At 39.0% G+C, this 21,950-nt stretch overlaps 2 protein-coding genes and 1 long non-coding RNA gene across 5 annotated transcripts; 1 reads left to right on the forward strand and 2 right to left on the reverse strand.

Moving 5' to 3' along the window:
* Window positions 1-7,497: 7,497 nt before the first annotated feature.
* hao1 (hydroxyacid oxidase (glycolate oxidase) 1) lies at window positions 7,498-14,430 on the reverse strand. 2 transcript variants are annotated; one of them, XM_027002438.2, is made up of 8 exons: window positions 14,270-14,430; window positions 11,725-11,876; window positions 10,909-11,164; window positions 9,758-9,933; window positions 8,900-8,991; window positions 8,315-8,473; window positions 8,100-8,169; window positions 7,498-7,926 (listed from the first exon to the last, which is right to left on the reverse strand). In XM_027002438.2, the coding sequence occupies exons 1-8, from the start codon at window positions 14,404-14,406 to the stop codon at window positions 7,859-7,861; spliced, it is 1,110 nt and encodes a 369-aa protein (XP_026858239.1). In that variant the 5' UTR covers window positions 14,407-14,430; the 3' UTR covers window positions 7,498-7,858. The 2 variants fall into 2 exon arrangements, with proteins under 2 accessions (XP_026858239.1, XP_026858240.1); XM_027002439.2 differs by lacking the exon at window positions 14,270-14,430 and adding an exon at window positions 12,024-12,113.
* LOC113572675 lies at window positions 12,564-13,430 on the forward strand. The gene is made up of 2 exons (XR_003410147.2): window positions 12,564-12,663; window positions 13,026-13,430. It is a non-coding gene; the product is annotated as an uncharacterized LOC113572675 (long non-coding RNA).
* A 949-nt stretch (window positions 14,431-15,379) lies between the features above and the next one.
* Window positions 15,380-21,398, reverse strand: tmx4 (thioredoxin-related transmembrane protein 4). 2 transcript variants are annotated; one of them, XM_027002370.2, is made up of 8 exons: window positions 21,187-21,398; window positions 20,570-20,685; window positions 18,891-18,936; window positions 18,523-18,651; window positions 18,300-18,345; window positions 18,028-18,129; window positions 17,520-17,583; window positions 15,380-16,713 (listed from the first exon to the last, which is right to left on the reverse strand). In XM_027002370.2, exons 1-8 carry the CDS (start codon window positions 21,381-21,383, stop codon window positions 16,472-16,474), a joined length of 942 nt encoding a protein of 313 aa, XP_026858171.2. In that variant the 5' UTR covers window positions 21,384-21,398; the 3' UTR covers window positions 15,380-16,471. The 2 variants fall into 2 exon arrangements, with proteins under 2 accessions (XP_026858171.2, XP_026858172.1); XM_027002371.2 differs by having other exon boundaries at window positions 16,597-16,783; window positions 21,187-21,386.
* Window positions 21,399-21,950: the final 552 nt, after the last annotated feature.

The raw sequence follows: 21,950 nt of genomic DNA on the forward strand, positions 1-21,950 counted from the left end.
TTTTTAATGAGCTCACAAGTTTACCAGTCACTACCCGTGTTAGCTGTATAATAATTAGCTGTAGTTAGTATCATTAGCAAGGGAGTTTCATGCAGTGATAAGTATTACATATATTTCTCTGAAGGTGGTTGACCAAAAGCTTTACTTTACTTAGCTCTCTAAGTCATATTAATCTATGATTATATCTATATCATATTTATCTATCTTATTGATTCTTTAAGTAATGTCTTTCAATCAGTTTAACACATTATACAAATTGTGTTTACCTGTCCAGGAGAAAAATAGCTAATTCTGCATCTATCTTCATACCCTTTGCAATAATTCTCTCTATTTTGGAAAAGCACTTCCAGTGTTTGCTCATTTGAGCATGTTTCTTGTCATAAATTTTTTTGGCAGCAAATGTTTTTTTTGCCCATCATACAAGTACCTGTTGATGCAAGGAGTTTACTAGATTCTGCTATGTTTTCTTAGCCAGATGGAAATGGGGTGGAGTAAGGTGGCATTGAGGCATGTGTGATAAAGTGACTGACAGGAGGTCAGTGTAAACACAGACCAGTCTCCGGTGCGGAAGGCAGTTTTTCCAACAGGTTTTCTCAGGCACCAAATGCACATGTACTGATGCCATTACTAAAATATTTTTTTTTTATTATGCTCTACATAAGTCATGGTTTGACTTTCTAAGAAGGAGGAGGGGGAATTGACTAATGTACCTTTAAGTAGGATGTTAGAGTAACTCACATTGTTCCTCATTATAGCTAATGATTGTGTGTCTAAAATTGTATTTCTCTTCTGCTAATTTACATCTAGTAAGATAATGGCAGTTTAAGACTAAAAAGGGAGCATCAGCTTGTGTAGGCCTGCAGATTCTAAATGGTGTGTATTACAGATTCTTCTAAATATTTCATTAAAATATTTTGTTTATTATGGTGGAATATTTACATCTTTAAACTAGTATTCATCTAAAGTTGTTATTTTCCCAGAGAAAACAACTTCAGACAAGCCCTGGCTGAACTACAAAGTTGTGTTGGCTGCAGTTTTAGCCAACTACTTTACAGTACTTGGAGTAACTGGATTATGAAATATAGTACACAGATGTTATTATGAAACCTCACCCCGAGTTACATGTCATAAGGACAAAGCTAAACAACAAGGGAAAAAAAAAACCCTCACCTTTCTATGCTCAGGTACAAATAATTAAAAAACTAATAAAAATGTTTACTGGATCTATGCACATATGATATACTAGTTTATTATTAACCATACACATTTCTGGGGTTTTGTTTTGGAGCTTGCTTGTTTGTTTGTTTGTTTTTGTAGATGCAACTCAAATACTATAACAGTATAACTACTACAGTATATTGTACTGATACTATAGACATGACCAAATACATTATAATTACTATAAGATTACAATAGTCTTTTAGTAGTAGTAGATCTGTAGTTTTTCTCTGTAATATATCCTAAAAGAACACAGAATTTATTTAGTAATACTATTGGTTTTATACAGTTATTGTATAATGATATTGCTAGCTGCTCTAGGCTACTCTAAATGGCTGCTCCAGTGGCAAAGCATAATTATACTTGAAAGAGATATTCTAGTCTGTTTCCTCAAACCAAATTCTTAGTTTCCACAATATCTTGGCAATATTTTTGTCTTGTTCTTGTGTAAGGTTATGCCCCTAATGAATTTTAGGAGAAACAACTTTTGCACAATACAATTTTCCTATGTACTTCCCACTGAGACTACTATAATATATCTCATATGGACACTGAAGATGTCTAAAAGTCACACCCACATTCTCTGATTGGAATGTCTTGCCCAATTACCTTCAAGGACTCAACATAATCAAGACTGCACCTGTCTAAATGTCTATTTTTGTATGATTTCTGTGTCTTTTTTTGCCCATGTTAGATGTTTGCTGTTAGTCTACCCATGAAATCACTCTATTATTTAGTTCCGTTCACTGGATTACTTTTTTTGGTTCTACTTTATCTCTTATTGCCTGAAAATGCATTCAGCACTGAATTGATAATGAATATTTAATTACTTTTATTTTGTATGGTGTGTTAGCAAAGAATCTGTTAGACTCTGTTAGACACTCTGTAGTAGTGTTTACAGCTTTAAATGATTTCCTGAGTTCTCTCATTATTTTATTATTATATATTTTGTAAGCAGTAGAGCAGTAAAATATTTACATCTTGTACCTGTAGAAGTTCACTGAGAGAGTCCTGTAGCATGATTTTGGCTGATAAGTGCCATATTTGTACTGATAGCGTGTTAAAAAAGTCATTACAGATTGTAGATGGCTTACTTAATTCACCATCAAGTCATTGCCCCGTGTGTTGCCTGGCTCTGCATTGTTACACAATTTGACATGGTTTACTACCATGCACACAAAAATACAATAAAACAGAAATGAGTTCTGCAATAATGGATGTCAAATATTTCTTCTCTTTAAAGAGCATGAACTGTTAATAAACCACACAGCATACTATTAAAGCCAGCGGGCAAGGCACAGAGCAATTCTAAAAGTCCTTTATTAGCACAGATGGGATTCATTATTGAGGAATTTGTTAAATGGAAATGAAAGCCAGTAGCAATTGAATGCCCCACTGGTCTGGAGCAGTACTCTACCTTTGTTTTACATCACAGGCTTCCTCACCTTGTGTATGAGCTCCTTAAACTCTGCCTGTGTAATGTGTCTTTTTTGTCCCAATGAAATGTTTGTAGTATACCCTTCTTTTCCATTTGAATTGTTTTGTGTGTGTGTGTGTGTGTGTGTGTGTGTGTGTGTACAAGATGCCAACGGAGCTTCACCCATATCTGCAGGTTTTCTTGCAGGCTTCAGCGGTCCTATGCAAAGTCTATTCAGATGTCTATAGGGTGCCATTTTTGTGCTTTGTGTCCACAATTGAAGGTCAATCACTGATACTACCGGGGGCTGTTAGCAGAGATGTCTGCTGTGCTTTTTGATAAGCTCTTACATAGAGCAGTGATCTGCCCTATATCATAGGGAGTGCTTATAAGAAAAGAGGTTGACTGAAAAAGCAGCTTTAGCCAAGCCAGCATTCAAGCAGCCAGGGCAAATGGCTGGGGCTGTTCCCCCGTGAGTCTGGCAGGGGCTCTGTTTGTTTGGCAGCCGGCTTGGGGCTGTGTATGCTGTAAGATGTGCACACCTGCACTGTAAAGGCTCAGCTTGATTATGTAAGAAAGGCCAATCATGCTGCTAGGCTGACGAAGTGGCACAGTTACAATCTGATGGTGCCTGTGCAGGTGCAGGAGTTTCATAGTTTCTGATGGAGTTTAATGGCTTTCAAATAGAGAGGCCTTCCTCTACACATACACAGGCAAACACTGAGTCACTGTGGAGGGGAGGGGGTCTCTGAGAGCCATTCTATTCACAAAGAGCAAGTCACTGTTAACTTTTGTTTGCACAAGTCACAGTTATTCAGTATAACTGAACAATCTGTTTTATTGTTTTGAAATACATCTTAAGGATGACACAGAAGAAAAGGCCATACCAAATGTCTTTCTGTCTTCAGTAGCATTATGTAAACAAAATTTCAAATTTCAATATCTGGTCTGTTAACTTAAAGTCAGTAAAGGTGATTCATGTTAATGTAACATTCCCACCTATAGAAATAATTACCATTTGCTGTGGAAGAGGCCTGTGAATATTTGTGAATGTCTGTCCAGCACATTGGTAATTTTACCAACAGGTTTTAACTTTGGAAGTTATGTAAAGCAGGTTTGCTTATGCAGTTTGCTAATCTGTTAGCTTCCTTTTCACTTTGGGTTTACCTTGTTTATATTCAGAAGTGGCTCAGAGCCAATGCCTACACACTTTAAGACCTCAGGTTTTCCCTGTAGTCTGTGCCCACCACTGTTGGTTGTCATGGATACATGTTGTGTGCTTTCCTATGAAGTGACAGTATAGAGCTCAGGTGTTGGCCTCATGTGCCAAGGCTCGAAGCTTGTATTATAGATCACAGTGAACCATTCCTACAAAGCTGTACATGTCCACTTTGTCTTCCTTTTGCACCATATCCTGCTGTCACTCATCCAGTCCACAGCCATTTACTAACATCACTTGATAATGGCCTATTAAGTTTCCCAGTGAAACATTTTATGTTTTTTGATCAATGAGATGAGACTCACTATAAATCAGTGTCAAATGGTTTGTCATTTTATAACCCTGACTGCTAAAGTATCTTAGAGAGAGAAGGGTGTATGTGTGTGCATGTGTGTTTTCTAAAAAGATTTCCTCATTTTAAGAAATTATTTAAGTGGATTGATAATGTTCTAGCTACACTTCATCTCCCAGTCTTGATTGATAACAGCATATAACATAAAAGTTGACAACAAATGAAAATATATGTAAGTTAATTTATTTCTGCTCAATTAGTTTTAAAAGCAGTCACTTTATGAGTCTTTATAATGGCTCTATGGCATTATAATTTCAACAATACACATCTTTCATAAAGCCATTTTCTCTGAACTATGAGCTGCATGAAAGCATTCCACCTGTATTATGGGCAGATGCTAACCTAATGACAGGCAGATTGAATTTGCAAAACACACAGATGTACACCCCAACACACCCCAACACACACACACACATCACATGCAAGCACACACATACTTTTATATTTTTAAACATTTGCACATCTGGTAATAAATGGGAAACAAACAGGAATGCAAATCGTAGCCATGCATCTGTTGACCACAGGCCACATCCTATCCCTAGAAGAAATAGTGTTGGCCATGATCACATACATACACATATTGATCTTAGATGGATTTCGAACAGACCTAGTTGTGTCAGAGGGAAGGACTACATAGAATCTGCCTGCTTTCATGTCCTTTATTTAATCTTAGTCTAAATGTCCATGAATTGGCAAACACAACACAAAGATCTGTGGGAAATGTTTCATAAAACAACAGGCCCAGATGTTGGACAGGGACACGTGGTAGTAAAATACCACAATGAAAAAAAAAATTCCAAGGTTCCACAATTTTTGATGTCAACAGATGTTCTCTCTCTCTTTTCTTCTCTCTCCTCAAACATTTAGTTCACATTGAAACCGAATTAGCCCTACCTCCTCCCTTTTTTTCACTGCTATAGCATTGCACGTGGAGCTGTTATTAACTGTCTGCAGCTGTGAGGTCCATATCTGAACACACGTACTGTCACTGACCCTGTACAAAAATAAATGGATAATTTAGAGCAATTGTCATTGAGTGTTAAAAAGACATTGAGTGTTTTTCCTCTGGATAAAAATTGTTTCCCAATAATCATATTTCTTCACCTGGTAAAAGTTAAACAGTCATTTTGAAAACTCGCAAAAACAAAGAGGCTTGAGCAGACATTTTGTGACGTGAGGAGAAAATGTTAAGAGAAAGTGACACAATCCAAATGGGAAGTTCTCACAAACACCACCACCTCTACACCTAATAAAACAACGCATTTTGCTTTTAACAAAGTTCTGGTTTGGTTTCACTTCTTTTCTTCTTGCTCCATCAGGTGCAAGAAATACACTGTTAGGTTCCTGATCCAAATGCGGTGGTAAAGTCAAGTTTACGGCCTAAGATTCTGATGCTGACTACTGTGGAAAGGATGATGGGATCATTAATTTCAGTTATATAGTTTTCTAGGCCATTAACTTTTTGCTGCATCACCCATGACAAGGCTGTTGGGTGTACTGTTTTCCCACCAAACGTGACACTTATAAATAAGAGATCTGATAGTGTAGATACTGAGTAAGTCACACAGACTCACTCAGGCAGGTTGGTTTTTCCTTCCTTAAGATAGTGTTGTTTTTGACTTGTCCTTCCCCTTAAAGACTTCAAGCCTAGAAATGAGTGATAAGGACATTTTAGGTTTTTATCTCTCCCTTTGCAGAACGCTTGTTTGGGTGTTTAGATGTTGCCCAGCGTGAGCTGTTCCAAAACCTAAAAGTGAAACGTTGCCCTCTCCTGGAGGCTCTGCCCTGAAGACTTCATGTTCTCTAGCTGATGAAGACCTATTGTACTGTTGCTCTCCAACCATGTTCTGCTTGAAAGCTCTCTATTCATGAGTCACAAACCAAAATCTGATGTTTCACTATAATAAATTCTATATTAAAGACATGACTCCAGTGGACCACTGAGGCTCCAGTGCTGCTTGGTGGCGGGCTGAGAGACTGAGCACCATGCTCAGGGAGGCACTCCTGTCCCCAGTGGATTTCCTCTGAGGAGTTCACTATGGAAAAACCTAAAACCATTCATCCTGGGCTGCCATGACTAACTGTATTTCACACACACATGCATGTTGTAAATAAGTCTTAAGATTTTTACCCCTGTATATCTTGAGAATTAAATTCAGACATACTAAGTGCCCTTTCATTGACAATGACAATAAACAAAACTGACATTCTTCTTTTCTCTCTGGGATTATCCTGTCTGTCTTTTGTCTGCTTCTTCTCAGTTTGCGTGTTGGGGAGGCTGTCCTCCCTTTGGCCAGGACAAACTGTCTTGTTAAGCAAAACCTCTGTGCACTTTACAGCCAGTGTGGTCTCTGTTATTTGCAAAGCTCAAGGAAATTAGAACAACAGCTGTATGATTCTGGATGTGTTCTATTGAGTAAGGCAGGCTTTTAAGTGATTCCCAAAATGCTAGCCCTCAGTGCAGGCCTTTCTCTCTCTGGTGCACGGGTTGGGGTAAATTGAGATTACTGCTGCACATGTTTGCCAGGCCTGGTGACACACCAACCTTTTCTCAGCTGAACTACCAACCCAAAGATCCTTCCTGAAGATAAAACAATAGACCTCCTGAACTATAACTTGCACCAACATTATAAGCCTTATAAGCAGTAATTAAAGCTACATTTTGATTGCGGTAATAGACTACAATAGCTCAGTGCAGGTCACATTCACATTAGAATATAACACTTCATCTTAAAAAACCTCATCTTAAAATTATCATCTGTGGAGCAGAGATTTTTGTTTCATCCAGGGCCAGTGATTATGGTGGAAAACCCCTGTGCCTCGTTCATAAACTCCATGTTTCATTTGAATTTGGCAGGGGAGGGGGGAACGATGACACTCCCCTTACAGGCCTCTGCACATGGAGGAGGTTCAAAGAAAGTTCTAGGTGCTAATGAACACAGTCCCAACAAAGTTTGTTTTTCTGCACTATGAGTCCACACATATAATGGCTTCATTCACAAGCTATGGCTCCGCTGTGGAAAGAGCAAGTGAAGAAATCCCAAAGCGTTCACGTGACCTTCCTGAACTTGTTACGAACCCGTTTGCCTTTCAGGCCCCATTGGGGAGCATGCATATTCATGAGAGGCACCCAACAGCAGCAGCAATGCACCATGGGAGCTATATCAGGGTATAAGATTTTCCTCTGTTTTTGTTAAAATGAACAAACATCACAAACCAAGCAAGGCTGCAAGCTATAGTGAGGACAGTATGAATGAGTTAAGGAGAATGAATGAAGGAGAATGGAGAAAATATTTAAATATTAATTTATAAATTAACAGATTATTAATTTCCAGTTTATTATTGTTTTGTGTACTATCTAATGAATTAGCTGTCTATCTATTGTTTTTATATATATATCATAATTGTGATTAAATGGGCTGACTTCAAATGGTATATACTCAGTTTCAGCTAGCTAAATATACATACGGAGGAGCTTTGTTACTGGGAAGTCCTGGCAGCTTTTTATTTTAAAAATTAACATTAAGATGTTTAAAAAATTAAGATCTACTAAAAACATTTTGGCAAAAAATCAATTTTAATTGAGTGGCATTTTAATTGAAACCCAGATTTACCAAGGATGGTTATTTGAGTGTTAAAGTTGTCCAGAACATCAGATCTTTGAGATGTGCCCAGATCTTCTCACAAGAGTCCTATCCACTTCTTTCAGTGAACGGCATCCTTACGAACCCGTAAAGATGCACAGTACAATGAAAGATAAGTTACAGTTAAAAGCATAATGCATTAGGTAGCACTCACAGATCATAATGGTTATATGTAAATACACTCTAGCCATGTTAGTTTTACAGTATTTGACTGTTTTTGGTCAAATGTGCAATGAACAGTAACTCTACCTGTAAGAGCTAATGCAAGGTGAAGTTCCTCTCGCAGCAGCTGGAGCACATCACTGACACCTTTCTCACCCTGATAACAGCAGCAGATCTTCACTGATACATCAACCACACAGGGCTCAGAAATCATCAGCTTTATTTTCACTATGGTACTCTACCTAGGTGCATTCTGTGTATTGTAGTTCTAAGATAAAACAACAGAATATTCTATATCTCACCTCACATGCCAGGCCCCACAGGATAGGTCTTCCCACAAATACAGCCTTCGCCCCCAGAGCCAGGGCCTTTAGCACATCCGTACCCCTCCGTATGCCCCCATCCAGGTAAATCTCCACCCTGCCTTCTACTGCCTCCACAATCTCAGGTAAAGCATCGATCTGCCCATGTACATACAGTCACATTAAACTTCCAAGCAGAACATGTAGGCATATTTAACTCTCTTACATGCAGCTCCTGTTAGCTCATTTTCAGTTCCTTGGACTTATTCTTACATGCATTGTATTTTTCAAGTATTAGTTTTTATATACAATGCATTTAATTTTTAAAGTTTTGTAAGTTAAGACTTTCTGTACAACTACAGCATTTTATGGCAACTATAGTGAAGTACTGTTTAACAGTTTATCAAACTGTTTAACTGTTTATCAAAGCTTTTAGTCTCTACACATTGTTTTCTTTATTTTAGCAAACCAACAAGTGCATTTCAAAGTTGGTGAGATGTAATTTTCAGGCCACTGTAGATTGCCGAAGAGATTACATGTGGCCTGGACAATGAATATTGCCTCGTTTTGTTGCCAGACACTTACAGTGGCTGGAACACAGTCAAGCTGTCTTGCTCCATGGTTTGACACAAGTATCCCATCAGCTCCAAATTTCAGAGCTTCCTTGGCATCGTCCCCTGCATCAAAGATTCAGTATAAGCATGCTATGAAAGTTCAACACACACACACACACACACACACACACACACACACACACACACACACACACACACACACACACACACACACACACACACACACACACACACACACATATATATATATATAAAGTCTTTGTGGTGGTGACATTGCTGGTTTATTTACTTTGCCTCAAACTCCACACTAGGCCAAGAGTAGAAGCTAAGGGATAACTGATTATGTCATACTCCAAAGGTTTTTTGCTTGTTTGTCCTCCAGTTTTCATTTGCAATTCTACATCTGGGCCACAGAAGCCATCCCATTTCCCATGCACAAAATCACTGCTGTTGCCCTATTTCCTAATGCTTAAACTGCATTTCAAAACTATGTCAGTTCCAGATCCAGAAAGAGTTGACAGATAAAAGTCTAAGAGAATGATAACAGCAGTTTGGTTTCTCAGCTGTGTGGAGGCAATTATGCAAAAGTGGCCGCATACTTCACCATCTGTCCTTCCTATCATGAGATAAAATGCAGAACATGTGGTCTTTAATTAACACCCTCTTTGCTGATATGCAGGTCACATATAATTTGTGGATTGATTGGATTATGCAAATTGCCCCTTTTAGAGGGCAGCTGTGGGTGCAGTCCAGGCACAAGGCCATCTAATGGAGACCAAGCGCTTAATGGAGACCAAAGACTGCTGAGTTCCCCACAGTACACTTGTGGGCAACCGCTTTAATCACTCCCCCCAGCTGGAGAGCTCACCTCGCAAAACCCCTTTGACCACTACGGGCAAGGAGGTGATCCTCTTCAGCCAAGCGACATCCTCCCATTTCAGTGTAGGATCTATGGCCTCAGACACATATACAGCCAGGCCGCTGTCCTCACCATAGCCCTTCTTTGAGGAGAACGCTAAATCAGGGGATTCAAAATTGGCCATCCTGGAGAAGAAAGTGCAAAAATGGAAGTAATTTGTAGTGTATTGCTTCTGCTCAGCATGCGTAAGGCAAGTTGGGGATTCAGGCAAGAAGCAGACCCACGGCACCCTCAGTGGAACTGTGTTGCTGCCGTTGCACTTTGATTCATGTATCCAAGCTAAGGACCTCAGCAACGCCTGAGAAATGAAAAATGCATGAGCTCTCAAAAAGCTCTAACAAAGCCACATGAGATTTTCACTTCTATTTATTTAAATGTTTTTATTGCAATAAATCACCTAGTAGCCTTTGCTTTCATGAGGCTATTTTTCTGGGTTTTTAAAAATTATTATTCTTTTTTTTTTTTTATCATAACGCAGTGAGGGGTAACTGTCCAGTCCCCATGAGACTTGCTAATCTTTGGTATGACATGAGTGAAAGGTTTCCCTGGTTTAGCGGCCAGATTTCTGTTTCCATAAATACATAAAGCTCTTCAGTAAATGTGACATTTTCAGGAGAAAACAAACCTGAAAAACACTAAGCAAGCTGTCTGCATGAGGCCAAATTCAAACACTATTTTCTAAAAAATAAAATCACAGGAACTGAATTGTTTGGTAATTTGGTCGCTCATTTAATCAGTCATGACTTTTTTTCCTAAAAAATGAGTTTACATCCTGCAGCAAACATATTTACATCATGTTATGTTTACTGTTGGAACTGTGGTGATGACTTAGATGACTTTCTCTGTTGCAATTTGTTTGGTTGCATTTGTGGTACTAGAAGAATAGTGTTTGTTTCTCAAAGATGCAGATTAAGCAATTATGCAAGAATCACAAAATTCCTTTAACCAGCCTGACGATGAGGGAATGTGGATTGGCACAGCAAGCCATTTGACTGGCAGGTTTGGCGCAGTGTGCCGTGTGACTGGCATGTTGGTGAGCAGCGTCTAAACCTTCTACTTGGGCACATTTGCGTGCCAGGTGTGGCTGCCTCAGCTCCTACCTCAAATGAGAGGGCAGCCTGAAGCGGTTGCGCACGTCATCGCGCCGCCTGCCAAGGTAAGGTGTGTCCACAGTGACAAAGATACCCTTATAGCCAGCCTCCTCGGCCCTCCTGACCAGCGAGTGAGTCAGAGCTCGATCCTTGTAAATATAGAGCTGCATCCAGCGCACGGCGTCTGGGGCTGCCTCAGCGACCTCCTCAATGGTAGAGGTGGCCCAGGAGCTGAGCATCATTCCTGTGCCAGTGAGCAGACAAGCTAAAAGTAGGAGACAGATTTAAAAAACAAAACAAAACTGCATTACACATCTCTATTAGTGCTGGAAAGTTGCCTGAAAACTCTAACTGAATGTAGTTTAGTTCTTAGAGAACAGCAATGTGAACTGACTTGAGTAAAAATAAGTTAGCTGTTAAGCTACTAAAAGAAAAATAGTTTTATGTGACCATAATGTGCCTAAGATTATTTACTTCACTTACAGCACAACAAAATGGTGCATGACCATCATAACCCACAACTAGCACAGATGTTACAGATTAGGCAGTAAGGACAATATTATATCCTTTGCAGTACAATATAGACTGAATATGAGGATTAGCAGATGTCATGCCCAGTGTAAACCAACTGCTATAAAGGCCTTAAAGCACACCACAACTACAGCACGTCTCAATGAAGTGACTGAAGTCACTCGCGAGGCTAAGCACATTCTGCAGCACTGCGTCTAACAGACCTGTAGCGACACCAAGTGGTCCCTCATGTTAGCATTGGAGAGCCACCGTAGGGTACTTTACACCATGTAAGATGGCTGCGGCTCGATTTACCCCTTGCAGTGGCTGTTTCTCCATCAGGGTGAGCCATCCTCTGCATGGCAGTAGCTGCCACACACACAGGCATGCTGAGACGCTGGCCCAGCACCGTGGCAGAGAGATCCATTCTGGAAACGTTTCGCAGCACACGTGGGAACAAGCGCCATCTACAGGAGACAAGTGAGGAAAAACACAGGGCTATATAAACGTTGACAAGGCAGCCAAACACTAATGATTAAATTGTGGGTTCCTTCCACAGTACAAAACCAAGAGACTTTGCACTGTTGTGGTTTGCTTTTTCATTGCTAGCTTACTCAGACTCTTCATCTAATGATTTTGTTTTCCATTCAGAGAGTAATTTTTCAAGCCTACTTTTACTTCTAAACTGTAATATAATGTCAGGCTCCAAATCATGTGACTACAATGCAGTAGTTTTACCGGAAATAGTTGTTTTTAAAGATAGTGGGAAAGTGCTGTTAAAACTGGCTCTTAATTTACGGACAGAGTTTTATAGTAAAGAATTTTTTTTGTTGTTGTTTTTTTTAGGCACAGTGGTACTATACTAGCTTTTAATGTACTTTTAAAATTTTATTTATTTTTTTATTTTTATTTTTTTAAACAGTGAAATAATTCATAACCTAGATATACCAATATTGGTATGTAGGCTATATATATATGTTCTGTTACTCAATCAGTTATTCAAATGCTCTTTTTTCCCCTTCCCCAGAATTCTATTAATTTCTATTAACTGCTGCTTCTTTCAAGATAAATTCACCAACCTTTAACCTGGACTTTAGACTGGGGCAGTCCAACAGACTGCTTTTGTCTCTTTTCCCATTTATCTCATCCCTATTCTGTCATCCCGCTTCCCTTTAAACCTATGTCTTCAAAACGCCTGGTCTGCCCACCTTCATCAACCTTGTCTCATCTTCTCTGAACATCAGTCTGAAGGAGGTAGATTTCACCATAAGTTTATTCCTTCTTTTCATATGATTTGCATGTTATATAGTATATGCTTCATATACAATATGTACTGCAAGCTTTGAAGACATGAGTCCAATCCTATGGGCTTTTGTTTCAAGTAGACACATTAACGTGAAACAAAAAAGACTATCGTTAGGCTTTTAATTGTTGCCTGCCTCCGTTAATGGCAGATGTAGTCAGACAAATCATTCTTGGGCTTGCCAACTGCAGGTCCTTTAACTTTCCATCATGACTGTCTAGACTCAGTTGGCTCTTGACTATTCCATAAATAACATTGGAGCATTGTTTATCTAGCTAATGACCAGCCTTTTCTTTTTTTGGCGCTGCTTCAGGACACCTTGCTCACCTCACGTGGCGTCTGAAGGACGTCTGACCACCCACACAGCAGGTCGAAATGGTCAAGGCTGAGACAGGCATCAACAGAGATACTGTGCTCTGAATCTAAGCATCCAAACAGAGGCATCTGGAAGCCTAAAAGTGTGGCTTTGAAATGGTTAAAGCTTGTTTCAGGTTTTGAATTGCCAAAGACCAATGTGTGCTATAATGGAAGGGCTTGTGCTATGAACTTTCTGTCTGAAAAGCAATCCCTCAAACAATTGTATTATCTGCATGGTCTTCCAGCATTCAGAAAAAAACATTTTAGGTCTTGTACCCATCACAGAATATTTCTATGTCACTTGTCTCAGCAGTGGTAAACGGAGCATGTATATGAAAAATAAACCACGGCTCTTTCAAAACTAGTTTGTTTTTCAAGTTCAAAACCTCAGAATGTAACTGTTCAACTGGAAACTTGGCCTGTAATTGAAAGTGTGTATGTATGTACATTGGGCACATACACTGTAGCTGAAAGTTTTCTGCTTTTATCCAATTGCAAAACTATAACCCACAAGAACACACAAGCAAACAACATTATTGGCCTGCTATTTATTAGTGTGGTTTTAGCATCTCATAGCAGATCTCAATTAGTCAGATTCACTCAGCTGAGCTGTTTTAACACATCACAGGTTTCCTAAGTTAATTTACTGATGCATGGTGTATTGTGGGTAATTTGAATGAGTCAAGGTAAAAGTGTTCTCTTAAATTCAAGGCTTATTTAGGTATTAATCCTAAGGCACATTATTCAGTAACTTGTGAATTATTCAGTAACTACACAGAAGCTAACATGAAAGGTATGTAATTGGAAGAGTGAGGAGGGGGATATTGCACCAGTGGATATCCTTCATGTTACTAGGTCTAACAAGCCATTTTCCATAATTTAAAACTTGATTACATTTTGTTTAGGTTGCATTAGATATCCCAGTTTATTTTAGTAAGTTTTCTTGGATCAAGAGGTTTGTATATTCATATTCTTATCTATATCTTGGAAACAGTTTCTAGATATAAATGTTTTCATTGTCACAAAAACACTAAAAGGTTTTAACACTACCTGATGCTGTCATTTGACCTGAGCTCATTCTGATTTTTGATATTAAGCACTTTCTAAATGTCAGTTTAAAATAGTGAAAGTGGCTGATTTACCCTTTCCTCCTATGTCCTTTGTGGTTAGAGCAAAAATGATCCACACAATATTACATACCTGGAGAAAGCTGCTACATTATCAGCTAAGGTCTCCTGCTCATCTGCTCCAGAGAAATAATAGTCAAACACCGCTTTGGGTAAGACTCTCTTAGCATGGTGCTCAAAGTCACAAATGCACACAGACTTGTTGGACATGTTTCCCTGCAAGCGAACCCTTAATCTGTCTCTCTCCCTTCTGCTACATTTCACAGCGATCAGTGGGCTGCCTATAAATAATTAACTCTCAGTAGTTAACTTTTAGGACTTCTACAACAAATGTTTATCTACTCATCTTTCACTACTCGAAAAAATGGCCACAGGGGCTTTTGCCTAGCCTCATAAGCCTACATTAGGCAGCCCACAGTGAAACAAATCAATCCTTTGGGTTGTATATAAGAGCTACATGAACACAATCTTTATCTGAACTGTATATGAATTAGGAAGCATGTCAGACAAAGATTCAATTATGTCTGATTATATGAATGATTAAATGAGTGGTTGTAACATTCTCCTCCGGTTGTTGGATGACAGGCATATACCTTTAGATAGTGCAAATTCCCTTGTGATTCTGTAGTACTGCACCACTGAGTAGGATGGGGGTTGTTAATATTCCTGCAGGCCTCTATCACTTGCTCTATAGATCCTCCCCAGCAGCTTTATATAACAGTATTACAGAGCTCAGCTCTTCACTGGATGTCCCACACAATACCTGGAGTTCAGAGAAGGACACCATATGTAACAATGTACAAACTTAAAGCTACACTTCACATCACAGAAAATACACAAATCTGCTAACTATTATGTAATATAGCACTAATTCTATAGACTATGAACTGGTATGTCACAAAGCTTTTCAATTTAAACACAATTTAAAATTTATAAGATATTTATTTGGTCCACAAAACATTGCATTCATCTTAACAACTGAATTTATACAACACCATTTAACAGTACAGTGATGTAAAGGAAGTTGTTGCTTAGAATATAAATGTATGTGAAGAGACATGAAAACATGACAATATATTCCAAACTTCCAGTCAACAGTATAAAATATATATGCTGGAGAATTATACAATCTCTCAAATATTGCATAATCATTCATCAACAAAACCCACCAAAGCTACTGGGATTGGTGCATGGAATTTATTTATTTATTTTTGTGGCAAAGCATTCATCATCTAACATCATAAAACACAAAAGCTCAGAAATAATGCACAATATAAAAGACTCTGTTCTTTACGTTTGCCTCATATTATTCATTCATCTTTAATACTATTGGCCTGAACACACAGCAAAAATGTCAATCCTGACATCACTGCACCAATACATTTTTGTACAATACTGTATGCATGGTTTTAATATCCAATTTATCTGCAGGACTAGCAGGGGGTAAAATATCAAGACTACACTTTTAAATGAAAAAGAAAAAGAACAAATATTTCATGTAAGCAGACAAAGAACAATCCAGAAAATGAACATTCAAATCTTGACACCTTCACGTAGAAAGTTGCTGACACTGTGCACACATTGTTTGTTATGATGATTGTCCTGACATTTGGAGTGAATTCACCACCATGTACATCAGATGCCTTCAGCCAGTCACACCAGAGCTTTGCTACATTAGCGTGTCCTGGCTCTTAACTGAACGTTACAAACCCGGATCCACCATGGCTGTGCTTGACGTCCTCCACCCTGGCAGTGGAATGCTATAAAGCATACACTTGCAGAGAAGCAGTCATTACATTTAACAGGGGAATTTAAAGCTAGTAATACAAAAACAATGGCACAAACATGAACAAAATGTACTCAGCATTAATTGTCTATCCTGGAAAAAAAAAAAAAAGTTTAAGAAGTGTTTTGGTTCTTCTTAAAATATGTTCTAGTGTGTGTGTGTGTGTGTGTGTGTGTGCGTGCATAAATAAATAAAAACATACTTTTAAACATACTGCTTCCACAGCAACCATTTTTGTATTTTTGTTCCTAAACAGATAAAATGTTTCCTAAAACTCAAACGATACTGTGGTATCCATAGGCATGAGCTCACAGAGATAGAGACAGACTGGAAGAAAGAAGTTGGCAACACTGCAGATAAACAAGGAGCATCGAAGAGCAAATCAGCTCTCTGCACTTACCCTCTGGCATTTCACCCCCTCCCCCCTTTAGATGCAGGACCTCCCTGTTCTGGTTTAAAACTTCATTTCAGATTTTCACCACTGCTGCATTAGGTCCCCGCAGGACTGTTGGGTCCCCGAGGCTTCCTCTTCCTCACGGAGGCCTCTGCTGCCCCCTCTGGCTGAGGCTCATCACTACTACTGGCTGCAATCTCGGAGACAGGGATTCGTTCCTCATCAGTGGACTCCTCTGCGGACACCCTCTCGCTCTCATTGTCCAGGTCCGACATGCGCTTATCCTCTGTTGGGGCACCATCCACCTCATCTTCAGAGCCTTCAGCCTTCACATACACTGGAGAGGCATATATATGAGAGTTCCCAAGGCATGAAGAGTGTGTTTCTATAGACAAAGGGGTCCAGTCCTGGAGGCCCAGAGACTTTGCTGAGTTATCAGCTCAAATATACTTGTTTTAATTCATCATTTAACCACCAAGGTTATCAGGTGTTTTAGAGCAGAGAAATCACTAAACTGTGTAGGCCCCTGGCTGCCCAAAGCTGGTATATCCTCTGATATAAAGTAATAAAGATGAATTTGAAATAAAAGTATGATGAAAAGTAAAAGGAATTATATTTTGTGAGAATTTGACGCTAAACCTACATCTTTGGAAAATGGGCTGTTATGATCAGATATTCAATATTTTGTATTTAATTGCTATACAAATTTTTTATTTATTTATAAATCCATATAAACAATTACAAAAGAGCTCAGCAGTGATCATCTTCTAGTTGTGACCACTTTAACAGAACAACAACCAAAAAATATTCTGAGTACTTTCGTGCTTGCCCATTATGAGCCATTAAAAAAAACAACTGGTTTTGCAGATCTACACTGGGTACGTGCCAGGGCTTTCTTTTAAAAAGGATTTTTGGCAGACAGTGATTGACATTCATATTCCTCTTCTGGCCAAGGTTAACCATACTGCAAGCTTATTGAAGAAACCCTCAAAAATCAGGTATGGCACTCACAGAGGGCATATCGTCATAACTTATGTTGAGATGTGTGAAATATGAATATGAAATATGTAGATGCCTACAAACAGACAATTCTAAAAATGGTGAGAATGGTATTGACTCCCATTTGATATTTATCCATCTTACCAGTTTTGTCCACTTTATGTTTTGGCCTGGATGGGCAAATGCAGTCAGCGATCAGCACCAGCATCTGACAGAAATGTACAACACTAGGTTTGGAGCAAACGTCCAAAACTTTTTTCCACAGTATGCCTGTACCACCCACTTCATTCTCAAGTATTGTAGAGTCGACAGCGATTGTATAACCAAGGGCTGTATAGTAGATAAATATCTGGTTATGTAATTCCTAATAGCAAAAGTCATTATGTATCTTCTTTTGCCATTTGCTTAATGGCTGTGTTGGAATATGAGAAAAGGATGAGTTTCTGTCAAGTAGTGTTTCTGAGCTGCCTGATAATAGAGAGGAATTATGTGAAAAACCCTATTATGACTGCACTTTCATTGATATGTGGAAATGCGATGCATGAGGTCCTTTTATAGGAATTGAAGGGCAACCCACTATTCTTTTTTTTAACCCACATTTCAAACTGAATCAGAATGTTTTCATTAGGTTTGGCTGAGGTGTTTATCTTACCAGACCAAGGAGTAGTCCCATGAAGAGTGTTATGATGGCAAAGATCACATAAGAGCCCCACGAGGGAATGCCAAAAGTCTCCATTAGGTATGTGTGGATTTGCTGAACTCAACAAGAAAACCTTTTTTCACTCTCTCAAATTAATGACTCAAATTAATTAGTACTTTGTTTACAGCTAATCAAGATTCATAAACTACACAAAATGTGTTACAGATAATTATAGATTCTTCTTAGGGTTTGTTGTTAAAGCCTAACCAAAAAATACATCATACCCTAATCCACACAGAGAGACGGAAGAGACCAGCCATTCCTGACATCCTGCGGGAGGAACAAACAAGGAATGATTTGATACGAATGTGAAAAAAGAAAATTAAAAGCTGGATGGCATCAGATTTATGACAAACACTTCTCTGGTTAATTTTACTGTGTGGGAACATTTCAAAACAAAAAGTATCTAAGTTCAGATGCACAGCGAGAGAGGAGCGTGCAGTTTACAGAATAGATGATGGTGATTTCCATCCTGGCAGAGGCTCCACAGCTTCCCACTTTCTCTGCACAACATACGCTCGGATATCTTCAGTGGTGCGGGAGGACATGTATCTTCGGAAACTTCCATCTTTAGCACTGCAGTGGGAAATAAAGAAACATGAAATTGGTCTCAGAACAATCATAATCAGTAAAATATAGAGCTGAAATGAACTACAAACATGTCATGTTTTATGACCACTGGTTCTCAGTAGATTTTGGAGGAGCATCTCAAGTGATCCCTTCAGCTTCAGTGACATTTTTGGTTACAAGGGGTACCTGCAAGTGTGCCAGAGCCATAATGAACTGCATATGACTTCTCAGGCCTGAGGACTTACTGAAAAATCGTTGGCAGTGTGGTAACTAGAAACCGCCCACTCAAGCCTGCAGAAGAGAGAAACAGAGAGGGACAGAGAAAGAGACAGAAAGACAATGAGATGCTACAGAAATATATATAGTAGATGGCACAGTGCAGCACAGGCTGAGCTCAGTGGTGTGGGAATTTCCCCATCACTTCAACAGCAAAGCCATAATATGAGTAAAGTAGCTCTGTTTTGTGACAGTGAGCTGTAGCGAGGGGCTTGTTTCCCCCCCCAGCTGAGGTCTCCACTCCAAGCCACCTCGTTCAGCCAGCTGGGAAGAAGCACTGTTCTAGACAGTGCTGCCGAGGCTGGCTATTTGTGCAAGTGCAAGAGAAACCCAGTGTTCCCCAATGAGATCAAATGCTAGCACAGTCCAATTTGCAGCAGTAAGTACAAATGCAATAAAAGCATGAATAACCACATGAGCTATATCAGGTCTTGCTTGATTCAGTAGTGATGACCTGCAATCTGGTATGGTGCCAGATGTGCTTTAGACAGTACAACTGATTTAACAGCTGTAAACATTTTTGAATCTCAGAAAGCATTTTCTGAAACAAAACAGCCAATAGTAAACATGTGTGTTTATTTTCCAACCACCCTTACCTGTTAATAACCAGCCAACCTGAGCCTTTTATTTTAATTTTATTTGTACCACTTAGTGATGTTATGTCTACTTAATGTCTATCTACTTAATAGTCTCTGCATTAGCAAAAAAAGAGTGTCAAAGATGTAAGTAAAACTGACCAAACAACAAACACTATATATATATATATATATATATATATATATATATATATATATATATATATATATATATATATATATATATATATATATAAAGGCTTGTTTGTGTGCTCATGCTCTACTCTTCATATCTACAGCATCCTCTTTACTAGAGGAGTTCACCTCCAATGGAACTGGCAGTATTAAGAGCCCACATGCATATTCAGCACCTAACTAGCACAATACACTTAAGCTATGACACAATTTACAAAAATGAGAGAAAGTAGGTCTGCCTTTGGTAAAATGTAACACAATTATGAATATATTTTTATCCTACTTGTTAGTGTATTACAATATGACCTACAAATAATAATGTGCAGTTACTCACAAGTTAACATTAGGAAATACCCAACACATCCACAATAATCTGAGCTGTTCTTCCAAAGAGGATGATGCAGATTAATCCACTACATACAATTATCATGTTCCCCTGCATTAAAATCAACAAGAGTTCTGTGTAAGAGTGAGATACTTGGTTCAGCAACAGGTCAAACCATGAAAGGCCATTTATGGGAGTTTGCCACTTTTCTGAATTTGGTTCACCATCCATTAGAAATCCATCACCTGGCCGCTGTTGTGTAGGCTACATTTTATGTATTTGGCAGATGCTCTTATCCAGAGCGATTTACAATTTTTTAGCATGTTACAGAGGTAGGCGAGTGTAGTGTTAGGAATCTTGACGAAGGACGCTTATTGGTACAGCATAGAGCACTTGCCCAGATAGTGATTGAACCTTGGCCCCCCACAGCAGAAGCAGCATTGTTACTCTCTACACTATACCAACTACAGTTGAGTGAATGAATACCATACATTTTACATGTTACAGTGTAAACTAAGACAGTAAAATGTCAACATGAAAACAAGTGACAAACCTGGTTGTTGTGTAACATCAACCTTTCCAACTGATATGCCAAGGTTCTTGCTCTCTTTGGCAAGAGCTTCCCAGTCTGCTTGTATGTGCTGGCACGCCGGGCACCATGGGGCATAGCTGTGTTAAGGCAATAACCAGCAAACATATCTTATGTTAGAGCTCACTAAAACATGTCTGATTTGAACTCCGACAAACACCTGAAGTAAGACCAATATGTACTGAAATTAAGGCCCCTCCTTAGTACCAGTGTGATAACCCTATAATTGGCAAGCAGCAGTACCCACACTAGCTAACCAACTTTACTAATATTCACATATATTAATCATACATCCAGCGAAAGTGAGAACTGTAACGTGTGAATGTTAAAACACCCATCTGTGACCTTTCATGTAAGCTAATGCTACATTATTTCCGTTTCATGGATTGAATGTCACTAGGCGCAAACTAGGTGTCACTGTCTGAATCTCAGAATCTGGTAGGGGAAACTATAAATATACGTATATAAAGACGTGTACTCTCCATCCAACCAAGGCTTTCTACATGGGCTCGCAACAACGGGACAACTGAGCTCATGTGTAATATCGGATCATTCACAATACTGTAACAATTGCTACTCACAATTTTAACATCCACTCCCCTTCGAGAATAAGGGTCCAGTTTGCGTCAGTGACTGTCATCACGGTGCTTTCAGTCTGAGCACTAACATTGTAAAAATGATTTGTTGAAACAATTAAGACGCAAGAGAACCAAAATATATTTCTGAAATGTTTCAGTTTCCCTGTATATTTCTGTCCCGCCATATTGTCAGTACACATGATTACCAGCAACCAGGAAATGCCTTGCTTCCTCGTTTTTAAGGTAGACCGACACATTCCCGCCTAGAGCTCACGTAGAAGAGTACCCGTGATATCTGTCGGCCACACCGCTGTAGAGTCATTCTTCTTACTGCGCCAATGACTAGGTAACCTGCCAAGACATTGTAATAACAGGGACATAACCTGAAAACTCAAATGTAATATTTATTTCACTCGTGCAGAGTGTCAATGAAAATAAACAGGTTTTCACAACATAACCTAAAGCCGAAGCCCGACCTTGTCCGTTTGGAATGATAACGCTGTCACAAACGCAGAGTTCATTCCGCGTCAAGCAGGTATACATTGCGAAGCAGGGTACGTGTAAAATAACATTTAGCTAAACCATAAACGTTCTGGCTTTTCACATCGTAGCCTTAAATCTAATCATACCCTCCTAAAACTGCAGCCAAATTATGTTGTTATTCTGAAAAAAATCTAATATTACTATTGAATAAATAAGGAGGTTAAACTATTAAGAAGATTAGTATTTGACATACTGCTATAGGCTACGTTGTGGGGTTTCTTCAC

Source organism: Electrophorus electricus, chromosome 13 (assembly GCF_013358815.1).
Source record: "Electrophorus electricus isolate fEleEle1 chromosome 13, fEleEle1.pri, whole genome shotgun sequence".
In the NCBI taxonomy this organism is placed as follows: domain Eukaryota; kingdom Metazoa; phylum Chordata; class Actinopteri; order Gymnotiformes; family Gymnotidae; genus Electrophorus; species Electrophorus electricus.